Source organism: Peromyscus eremicus, chromosome 8a (assembly GCF_949786415.1).
Source record: "Peromyscus eremicus chromosome 8a, PerEre_H2_v1, whole genome shotgun sequence".
Taxonomy (NCBI): domain Eukaryota; kingdom Metazoa; phylum Chordata; class Mammalia; order Rodentia; family Cricetidae; genus Peromyscus; species Peromyscus eremicus.
In genome coordinates, this window is record NC_081423.1 from 64,024,413 (window position 1) to 64,036,411 (window position 11,999).

The 11,999-nt window shown below is 44.6% G+C and overlaps 1 protein-coding gene across 2 annotated transcripts in view; it reads right to left on the reverse strand.

Annotated features, from left to right (window-relative positions):
• Window positions 1-8,414, reverse strand: part of Myo1d (myosin ID) — a 307,146-nt gene extending 298,732 nt beyond the window's left edge. For both annotated transcript variants that reach the window (XM_059271334.1, XM_059271332.1), the window contains exon 1: window positions 8,088-8,414. In XM_059271334.1, the coding sequence (XP_059127317.1) occupies window positions 8,088-8,182 (95 nt within the window). In that variant the 5' untranslated portion in view covers window positions 8,183-8,414. The remainder of the gene's footprint in view (window positions 1-8,087) is intronic.
• Between the last annotated feature and the right edge of the window lie 3,585 nt (window positions 8,415-11,999).

Sequence of the window (11,999 nt, forward strand, 5' to 3'; positions counted from 1 at the left end):
TTTTGTTCCAATCTGAAGCCAATGTGCAAAACAGGCACAGAGCAGCCTGTCCGTTTCCAAAAGCAGTTGCCAAAGAATTTTATATGGAAGCCAAAAAGATTTAGTGTGCCATTCACCTCTCCTCTAAATCTAAGGAGGAAGAGTTTGAACTGAAGCGCTGAACCCATGGTGGGTTTACATTGTGTGAAGACCACCCAGGGTCTGGTAAGGAAGGGAAAACTTGGTTCACCAAAGTTTCCAATGATCCAATGGCTTACTGGATGTGGGCGGAGTTCTACGGCAGCATGTGAGTCGCTAGCTGCTGTCTGCCTATTAGTTTGGTAACTCTCCTCCTCCCCAGCCCGCAATCAAGGATAACATTGAGGAGGTTATAGGCCTTTTCTTCCTCTTTGTAGGGGAGGGTGGTACTGAAGATTGAACCTGGAGCCTCTGAGTGCTAGGCAAGAACTCTACTGAGCTACATCCCTAGCTTTCTCTTTTTGTTTTGGGTGTTTGTTTGTTAGAGAAAGAGAGGGGTGGGGGTTCCACACAGCCCAGGCTGGCATCAAACTCACTAGCTGACGCTGGCTCTAAACTCCTGATCCTCCTGCCTCCACTTCCCAAATCCTGGGATTGCAGGTATATGTTACTGTGCCCAACCACAGCCCTCTTTTTTTCTTTGCAATTTGAGACAGAGTCTCCATAAATTTCAAGTCTGTGCTTGACCTCACTCTGCAGTTCATACAGACCTTGCTTACAATCACCCTGCTTCAGTCTCCCAAGTAGCTGGGGTTATAGGCCTGTATGACTGACATACACTTAGAATTGAGAGTTCTTCTGGCCGAAAACCATTTACCCAACACTTGACTACTTGAGTTGTGCTGAGCACACAGGTGCCAAGTCTGTGGCATGACGGGAAACAAAAAGCCTGCTTCTCAGTCACTCACACCTTCCCTGTCCTAAGCCCTCTACCCAATTTTATAGCCACAATTTGTATTTTCTTAAAGATGGTTCTCCAACAGCACTGGGTTTCAAAGTACCAGAGGACTTGGGTCTACCTTCAGAAATGCTGTCTTTGACTAACTATGCCACAGGTTAGCAAGGAAAGAGGTACGCACGCAGAAAACAACAGATATGATCAAGTCTTTAACAGTTGTGAACAAGTGTGCCTGTGCCCTAGGTGCACAGAGTATCATCATCTCTGTCTTGTGGGATTGGGAAAGATTTCTTAGAACTGGTCTAGATGAGGAAGAAAGGGTGTGATAAGCAGTGAGGGAATGAGGGCGGCAGTGAGGGAAGAGCAGTCCAGGGAGTAAGAACAGCCTAGGCCAGAGGTTCTCAACTGGAGACAACTTTCCCCAGATGTAATTCTTGTATCTAGTAGGTAGATGTTAGATACCCCTCAGGGCATAGAAGAGCCCTCATAATGAAGCCTTATCCACTCACAATGTCAACAGCCTCACTGGAAAAATCTGCTCTAAGCAAAGACATAATAGGCACAGGTTAAAAGAAAGAGGAACTGGCGTGTAGCTCAGTGGTAGAGCCTAGCATGCATGAAGCAATGGGTTCAACTCCCCGCACTACAAAATAAATGCGGCTGAGTTGACGCTTTATCCTCAAGGTAGCAACAGCAGATGACGGTAGGAAGCCTACCACATTTCACATCAACTGAGAAGCACATTTCTCAGAGACAGTGATCTCAGCTCAAGTCCACTCCTGAACAGCAGCCCACATTTTGCATTTCAGCAGACAGTTATGTGAGGGTGATGAGGACCAGCTAGGTGTTCCCTGCCATTCACCTAACAGTGCACTCAGAAAGGATCAGAAACTGGTGGGGATGTTGGAAAGACTCAGGAACAGGAATAGGTCAAGCTAGAAGAGGAGGAAGCCAGGGCTCCCTACCCCAAACAAGTGGCTACAAGGAGAGCAGAATGTAGCCTGAGTGTCAGGGGTGGGTCTCAAGTGGATTGTGTCTGATCATAAAACAAGGAAGCCCTTGCTAGGAATCACACTCGTGGGCACAAACCCTTTAGAAACCGAGAAAGGACTTTGCCACAACCACCTCCACTGAAAAATTAAAGAGAAATAATAGAACAAGCCTCTTCTTCTCACAGGAGACTTCTGGGAGGGAGAGAAGGGAGCCTCAAGACACTGGGAGATTTTGTTACAAGAGCAAGAAATACAAATTGAATCTTCTCAGATACGCTTACTCACACTAACCGGCGCCATCTCTTTAACATTACCCTGTCCATATACACACACTCACCTACATCCATTTTTAGAGGAGGGTGCTGAGGAGATAGCTCAGTCAGTAGAGTGTTTGACTTACAATTAGGAAGTCCTGAGTTGGACCCTGAATGCAAGAAAAATTCCAGGCAGGTGTGGTGGCACTTGGAACCCCAGTGCTGGGAAGGCAATCACAGGTAGATCCCTGGGGCTCTCTGGTTAGCTAGCCTACTTAGTGAGCTCCAGGCTAGCGAGAGACTCTGTCTCAAAAATATTTTTAAAGGTAGATAATACTTGGAGTTGGCCTACACACACGCATGCATGCATGCACACACGCACGCACGCACACAAGCTCGTGCAGGCAGTATGAATAGAGTAAAATTACAGTGATTGGAGTAAATGTTCAAAAATCAAGCTTTAGTTCCAAGAGAGAAAAAGCAGAAAACAATCCAATTCTTTTGTTGTTGTTGTTGTTGTCTTTTCCTTTAGATGGTGCCAGGGACTAAACCCAGGGCCTTGCCCATGCTAGGTTGCACATCCTATGAATTACACTACAGACCTACACCACTAGCTCTGAAAAGACAATTCCAAATTGAAAATGATATTCAAAAAGTTTTTAAATTATTTATTTAAGTGACTGACTATTGGGGCAGTCTTATTATGTAGTCCAAGCTGGTCTGAACTCAAAATTCTCCTGACGTGGACTCCAAGAAGCTGGGATTGACAGGTGTACACTGCCACACCCAATGTCATAAAAGTTTCACTAAAAGTAACTGAAACATTCCTCTCTTCTCTAGCCACAATACAGAAACCACAAAGGAATGTACTGTGTGCCCAGCACAGTGATGGAAAATTTCCACTGCTGAGAAAATTAAAATCAAGTTTTGATGCCACAGACGTCTGAAGTAAGTGCAGCCTTAGGTACTTCATACTGTACGTTACAGACCCTGAAAAGGAAGGAAGCAGTCTGTGCAGAAGAGCCAGGCAGAAATCACAGGACCAGACATTCCAGTATAAGGAGCACAAACTGGAGCCCGTATGAGGAAAGGCAGGAGTAATAGGAACCCTTCAGGAATTTCATTTGCATACCTGCATCCACCCCTCAATCAGACACCTCCCATTTCACCTGCTGACAGCCAAAAGAATATACCAGGTGGAACCCAAGCCACCCGTGATGAAACCTTTTTAACGTCTCATCTTAGCATGTGGTCTGCCAAGGTGATTCCTGGTCATCTGTAAATAAAGGGAACTGGAAAGCCAAAAGACACAGCAACAAATTCCAGGAACTCACAGTTAAATTCAGTCAGGGACGGGGGATGACAAGATGACAGGAAGTTTAAACTATCAGAGAGGGTGGTTTTAAATCTGGGTTGAGATTTATAGCTATAAAAGAAGATATGGTGCCACCCTTAGCTGGCACTATGTTTAAGGCTTTAGGGCATTAACAGCTGAGCACTTGATGATCTGTGTAATGAGAATCATAGCCAACTCTCAGAGTTACACACACACACAAATGCTGGCTGCGGTGTCACACACCTGTGATCCCAGCACATGGAAGCAGAGGCAGGAGGATCATGAGTTTGAGGTCAGCCTTGGTGATGTAGTGAGACCCACCCACCCACACAAAGCAACAGAAGCAGCAAACACAATACAGGTATCTAAGCACCCTGGATTCTGACTGGCAGGGAAAAGGCGGACTGGAAATCTGAGCATTAGCCAGGAATCCAGCTAATGAGAGCTCATGATTCCTCCCACAGATCCCCAACACCAACTCCTCTGCAGACAGCGCAGCTCATTCACTACCATCTAAACACGGTCAGCCTTCATGCCACCCTCCCCTGCTCACGCCACTGTATCCACCTGGAATGTTCTCCACCCACAGGTCTACCTAGATGAGCACTACTCATCCTCTGGGACTTAGCTCAACTTCTCTTCAGGGTGGTTCTGAGTCAAGCTGTGGCGTTTCTCCCTCTTTTGAACTTCCAGAACAACTACGTTTGTGGAATCACTTGGCAAACGGCCATCTTAGCTCCGGAAAGCTCGTCTCATTTTCTGTTTTCTAAATTAATAGCAATTGCCACCTTCCTCCCCATGTTCACTGGCATCTGTTCCTTAGAGATAAGGGACAGATCATACTCCTAATTCTTTGCATCCACCCATCTCATCCTCCAGAGTACCTTAAACAAAGTTCAATTATACCACTCTCTGCTGTGAACGTTCACACAAGTCAGGTCCTCCCTAAAGATCTAATAATTCAAACCTTTGAAAGCTTGCAACCAATGAATGTGAAAGCCTTAGAAAAACATTCTAAACATTGTCCTTTGATTTACTTAAAAAGAAGAAAGCTGCAGGGCAAACTCAGTAGTAGAACACTTTCTTGACATGCAAAGGCCTGGGTTAGACACTCAGCACTGGCAATAGTAATAATGATGGTATTCATTTTAAAAGCCACAACCATTTAACTCTATTGCAGAGGGATGGGGAGGTGATTTTCTTTGCTTTGCCTTTTCTCTTCTGTTGGGGTCGGGGGTGGTTTGTAAGACAGGATTTCACTATGTACCCCACGCTAGACTTGAATTCGCAGGTTTCCTGCCTCAACCTCCTGAATGCTGGTGTTACAGGAGCAGGCTACCATATTTGGCAAAAGGGAAGTTTTAAAAACTAGTTTAACTTGGACTCTAAGCCTTCAACTTCAAACTCAGAAAGTTCCTCAAAGTTCTGGATACTGCCATGCCATGTGTGTCGTGCATAGGCTGTATGGAAGTTAAAATAAGACACTGTATTCAAGTGTTAACTGTTGTGTCTTGCATGGAGCATGTACTTAGCAAATGTACTTAATGTCTGATAAAATGAAATGCTTAGTAATTGACAGCAGCTTACATCTAAAGAGACTTCTCAAAGCACACAGCTCCATCATGGGGGAAGGGTAGAATCTCAAATAAGTTGGAACAAGTTTAATTTGTGAAATTATTATTTTACATAACTCTTTTTTTTACTTTCTGTGCAACTTGAGAAAGCTTTTAACAGTATTGCTAATAAGTATTTGCCAGGAAGTTGTCTTTGGATTTACATATATTAACTAATTTAACCTCAAATGACCCTAGTCTTAAAAAATGATAAAGATACAGAGATGTTGAAATAAGATATCCATAGACCATAGCAAGAAAGTAGACAAATGAAAAGCTGAATCTCTGTCACTGACTCTGAACCACCATAGTACTGCTTATAGCTGTAATTATATCATTTTGATTAAGATGGCATTTGAGGTCATTTATATAAAAGTTGAGCATCTAAACTTTGGCTTAAAATTAGCATATAAAACATGGTGTCACATGTTAGTAATTCCAGAACTCAGGAGACTGAAGAGGATTGCTTTAAGCTTGAGGCTACACATAGGAAGACTATTTATAAATAAATAAAAATAAATAAATAAAATAAAAACAACTACCAACCCCCCAGACAAGTGCAACATGCTATCATAGTGCTATGGATACAAATCTGTAGTTGGCTTTCTGTAACTGCTGGTTCTATATTCTCAATCAACTGAGAACTGAAAAGATTTGGAAAAAACACTATATCAGTGCTAACAGTGTTGTCTTTTTCTTGTTATTATCCCTTAATAATATAATATAATATATGACAACTATCTACATAGCATCATGGTGTATTTGGTATTCTAAGTAACCTAGATATGATTTTAAAAACAGCAGGGGCTAGAGATGTAGCTCAGTGGTAGAGCACTTGCCTAATGCATACAAGGCCCTGAGTTCAGTCCCTGGGACTGCAAAGAAGAAAATACAGAAAGATATGTGTAAGACAGGCTATGCAAATAAGACTCCCTTATCCAAACTTCATTTTATGCCGTCTCAGCTATCAATGAAGGTGACTATGACATAAAACCATCTTTTGAATGAGAAACCACAAGAAACTCGACCTAATTTTTATTACAGTATAGTGCTATAATAGTTCTGTTTTATATCAGTAATTTTTCATCTCTTACTGTGTCAAATTTATAAAGTTGATCATAGGTATGGTGTTATGGGGAAAACATAGTATATAGGGTTTATCCACTAGGGGGTTCTTGTAATATATGTCCCACAGACACAAAGGGGCTACTACTCTTGTCAGTTTACACTAAGGACTCAGGCATCCTCTAACTATAATTTTTTAATGCAGTCTTGATAAATTGCCCAGACTGACCTCAAACTCACATTCTCCAGCATCACCCTCTCAAGTAGCTGGGATTATAGGTGAGCATCCTCAGGTTTTAGAATCCACAGGGACTCTCGGAATGGACTTTTTGAGGACGGATGCAACACTCTATTTAGGAATATACCATGTATCTTTGAGACTACTACCCTAGGAAACTCAGAGTTCTAGAATATAAGCACTGAAAACTCCTGGAGGTCCTTGTTACTTTATAATTAAGAAACGGAGGCCCACAGACAAGGTCAGTTTATGGTAGGCAGGTGCAGCCTTCAGGCATGTGTTCCTGCTTCACACTCTTGCTTCAGACACTAGGGAACCTGGTACAGAACAGATGAGGGCTGGTGATGCAGCCCTGTTTGTTGATAGAGGGATTGCCTAATGTACTAAGCTCTAGGTTTGATTCCCAGCACTACACAAATCAGGTGTGGTAGTGCACACCTGTACTCCCAGGATACAGGAAGAAGAGGTAGGAGGATCAAAAGTTCAAGGTCACCCTGAACTATATAAAAGAACTGATGAAACTATCTGTTTTGTGGTTCAAAGAGTAATCCAGGTTTTTTAAATTGTGAAATTAAGGTTGACGGTGAAAACCTAATTATGATTTTCAGGTTTTAAGTTTAAGGAGTGATATTTGGCTATAAACTTTACAAGCAACAGACAAAGCAAACTTCTGAGAACGAATGAACACCACACACACACACACTCTCTCTCTCTCTCTCTCTCTCTCTCTCTCTCTCTCTCTCTCTCTCTTTAAGCTATTTAGAAACTAGGTTTCACTTTTAAAAAAAAAAGTCAAACTGCTTTAATACTCAGCTTACATATTGCTCTATCAAAAACGAAATAATCACATATAGAAGACTTTCTAAAATAAGTTCCTCTTGGAAGCCCATTTTGGGGCATTGAGTTGTGACTAAATTCTCAAAGATGTCAGTAACACAAGGGCTCCATCCATAACTGCTTGAAAAAACTGAAACCATGGACGCCTTGTCAAATTCAGACAGTTTATCTTGGCACTGGCAAGTACAGCAGTCTCTTCGATGTCTGGAAACGTGTCTAATTACGTCGAACGAGTAACTAAAAAATAGCCCGTGTCCCGGAACAGACAGCTCAGGGTTCACTCCATAGCATCCTGAATGGCAGGATGGAACCATGCCAGGGGAAAAGTGGGGGGAAGAACGAAAGAAAAGAAAAGCAAGCGTGAAAGCGGGAAGAAACGCCAGCCTCTTTTAAAACAGCGCTCCCTCCCGTTTTCCTAGGGCCGCCAGGGCCACCACTCCGCTCCTGAAAGTTTTTCTTTTTCTTTATTTTTGTTCCATTAAGTCATCAGGTCCCGCCCTCATCTCTTACCTGGAGCAGGGCAGGCTGGTGCTGCCCCAAGCGACCTCAAGCTCACCATGCCTCTATCGCCCCCAATCCGGACACCACTCAGGGACCACCCCAGACCCCTAAAAGTGCAGCCCTAGACCTCATCACACCCTGGAGCCCCAAGGCCGCACCACGGAGGAGTCCTCTCTCGGGGAGGCGTGACCACCCCGCGCCGCGGACCCCCTGTCACCCCTGTCCCGCACTCCTTCGCGGGAGCCGCTCACCCCCCCGTGCACCCCGAACCCCCGAGGCACCTCCGCAGCGCCCCCTCTCGGGAAACCCCAGCATGGCAGCCGCGACGCGCTCACCTGAGCCTAAGGTTGGCCATGAACTCGGGCATGGAGACGGTGTCCATCAGCACGAAGTCCGCCTTGCCGAATTCCAGGCTCTCCTGCTCCGCCATGGCGCCGGCTCAGGTGGGCGCGCTCGGGCCGGGGCGGGGGCGCGCGGCACGCTCGGGAGGGGTCGAGGCGGAGAGAGGTGGCCGCGGCTCCTCAGCGCTCGGGGGCCGGCGCGGCTCTGGACGGGCGAGGCCGGCGGCTTCCGCTCCTCCCGCGGTGACTGCGGGCTGTGTGGGGGCCGTGGTGGCGAGACGGAGACGGCGGCGGCTGGTCCCGCCTCTAGCCTGGGTCCGGCTGGGCCCCGCCCCGCCCTGGCCGCTCGGGCTCCGCCCCGCGGAGGAGCCCGCCCAGCCGCGGCCCAGCCGCCTCCTCACCTGGGCGTCGCGCACGCGCGGGGCGGGGACGCGCTCCGAGCCAGCCGCGGCGGCTGAGCGGCAGCGCCCCCTAGAGGCAGGCACGGGCATCTCCCGGGAAGGGGTGCTGTGTGCGGCTGACTCTGGGTGACATAGGCCTTGCTGCCTTCTTCAACCCCTTGCCTAGTAGTAGATAGCAACAAAGTTACAAACATCACTTGAGCGGCTTTGGCGCGAATTATGATTCTCCCACGCTCTCCTGGGCTCATGTGCTACCCACCCTTGAAGTGGTGGCTGAATGGAGATGGCGATAGTCGCGATCAATTCCAGGTCACCAAAATGCTCACAGCTACTCTAAGCATTTTAGCAAACTTAAGTAACGTGACACACTGCTAGGAAGTGGAGAAGCTGCGACTTCATGGAGGCTATTTGATTTATGAACCCCCGCATTTAGCCTTCATGGTTTACTCTTCCTCCATTTGCAATGGTCTTTTTTTTTTTTTCCCTTCCACTCACTGGAACATGCCATCAGACTTTACCTTGTACTATTAAGTTTTTAATATATGTATGAATCATCTCCTCAGGATGATTGCAGGTTTCTAGCACAAAAGACCACGTCCTAAACTTTTTGATATCCCCCTCATTACCCTGCACCGTCCAAGTAGCTATTGTACAGGGTTGTATTGTAATACAACCATGAAATTAGTTCCATGGGTTGTAATGAGTTGTATGTGATCTCCAACTTAAAGACAGGCTGGGAGATCTTAAAATGTTTCTTTTTTCCAAACATAGACTGTATTTTCCTGATGGAAGTACATTGTAAGGGACATTGTCCAGCACCTGCACCTCTCCAGGCCTGTGTCTCTGTTGGGACCATCTTCAGTGCAGAATCTATTAGGAAATCTAGAGGCCTCCAGGACCTGGCTGGGCTTCAGCTCTGTGGCTGAATTTGAGATGCGTAAATTAGACCGAAGAACCTTGGCATGTTTCAGCTGCCAACAACCCACACTTGCCAAGAGAGGGGACGGTGCCTTGATCATTTTCATAGAGCGCCTCTGCTGTCAGAAATCCACCCCGATCCCTGGCACAGCAGAGCTAGCTGGGCTGCACTGTAGCTACCATGTGTAGCTTTCTTTCTTCACGAGATGTTTGGATCTCGTTGTGCTTCTCTGTAGAGGAAGAACTCTGGGATAGATACTTCCAAGGTAGAACTGTCCTATGCATGGGTCATTTGTGAGAGTGGACCAGTGGCTAAGGAGACACTTATATAGAGTGATTCTGCATTCCTACAGTGTTCATATCACTGTACTTCAATGTAAGCAGGACTGAATTTGTAAAGGGAAAGAAACAGATCTCAAAGTCTGGGCCCTAAGAAACAGACCCCAAGTCCTATCAGTAAGTGGATATATAAGTATACCTTGTACATGTGTGTGTGTTCCCTGAGTCTGGGGTTATTGAAGATCAGGGTAAAATGCTAGGCACTAGGAAAAGAGACACAAAAACTTGCAGAGTACAAGAACATGCAGGGAATGGAGCTAGAGCAGGGTGCTATGTGGTTTCCAAATGGCTAAATTTGGAGAACTTTATTATAGTCCTTGTCATGAACAGGAGCCTCAAGTCTAAAATGTATGTGCAATCTGTGCAAAGATATTCTGTAAGTTCTTGTAGAAGTCCAGCTTAGTATAAAGTCAGGCATTGAGACCAATGAGTTTCTTTTGATGAACTCAGAGCTATCGAATGAGGCCCACTGTTAACTAATTTAAATCAGCTTCTAGATTCTGATGTAAATTTTTTATGTAGTTACGTTGTACACTATAAAGAGAATTCTGATTCACATGTTCAGAGGCAATTTCTTACCTGTACAGTTTTATAGCTAGCCTTCTAGTGCCCGGCTGCGTCCTTATTAATCAATGATCACACAAAGCAGAAATGGCACAGAAGGACTAAGTATCAAGGACTATATTCATGCTTGCTAAACTAGAGCAGTTTAGCTCACTGTGAATCTCTTTCATGATAAAGTGAGAATAAAAATGCATTTGGATAGGTATGTTTCATTATGGTTTAAGATGTACTAAAAAAATAAAATAAGAGTTTAAATCACCAATAGTGACATGTGGTGACATTATGAACTTTTTGATTGGATCACCTGAAAAAGACACAATATCACTTACCTGCTAGAAATACATAAGCTGAATGTGGTTGGGAAGAAACATGAAGCAAACCCAGAGCAAGGAGCATCCTGCAAAACAGTTGGTCAGCAGCATCCATCAAAAATACCAACGGCGTGAAAGACAAAGATGCCAACACACTGGTCCAGATTAGTTTGTAGCTGTTTTTTTTCTCTCTTTGACTCTTTAGGGTCCACCACACAGCTCCCAAATTGATATACAGAGACTTATTCTTATTTAGAATGCCTGGCCTTAGCTTAGCTTGTTTCTAGACAGCTTTTTTTTTTTAACTTAAATTATCCCATCTACCTTTTACCTCTGGGCTTTTACGTATCTCTATTTCTGTATATCTTTTTTTTTCCTTCTTATTCCGTGTCTGTCTGTGTGGCTGGTCCCTGGCATCCTCCTCTCCTCCTTTTCTCACTTTTCCCTTCTGCTTCTTCTCTCTTCTCTTTATTCTCTCTGCCTGACAGCCCTGCCTAGCTATTCAGCTCTTTATTAGACCAATCAGGTGTTTTAGGCAGGCAAAGTAACATGGCTTCACAGAGTTAAACAAATGCAACATGAAAGAATGTAACACATTTCTACACCATTAAATAAGTATTCCACAGCATAAGATGTAGCATATCTTAAAATAACATTCCACAACAACAGTTGGCTAAAGAGACATCACAGCTGAAGGCAATGTGTGATCCTTAAGCCAGGAGAAGGTAAGGAAGCTGCTGGGGAAAGGATGCAATGGACTAAGTTAGACAGTGTCAGTGTTAGTATTCCTAAATTTAAGTATTGCGCTGAGGCTTCACAAGAGAGCGTCTTGTTCTGAACAGACATCTGTTAAAGTCTTTATAGATAAAAGACATGGTGTCTCAAACTGCTTGGTAAAAAGGGTTTTCAGAACACCAGCTTTGGGTCAGTGTGTACACACAGTGTGCAGGCCTGGTCAGGCTTTCTGTAAAGACAAGGTACAAGACAGGGGCCGCCAGGTTATCAGTGAAAATCAAGTCTGGGTGATCTGCTTTGAGTGTTTGCTCTCTTCCAGGTTCCATAGCATGTTTCTGGTCTGTTCCACTCTCCTTTTATCTCCTTCTTCCAGGGCTCTGCATCCCAGCAAGACAATGTTTCTGGTCTGTCCCACTCTCCTTTTATCTCCTTCTTCCAGGGCTCTGCATCCCAGCAAGACAATTTTTTTTTTCAGCATGAGTCTAACAAAACAGAAACAAGAAAGAAAGAAAGAAAAAAAAAAACAGCCATGAAGAATATTTAAAGGACATTTTATAGTTATTTTATGAGCTTGAGTTATTATAGAGCCGAAACAGTAAGGAACAGTAAGGCAAATTTACAGTGCAAAGTAATTTCAT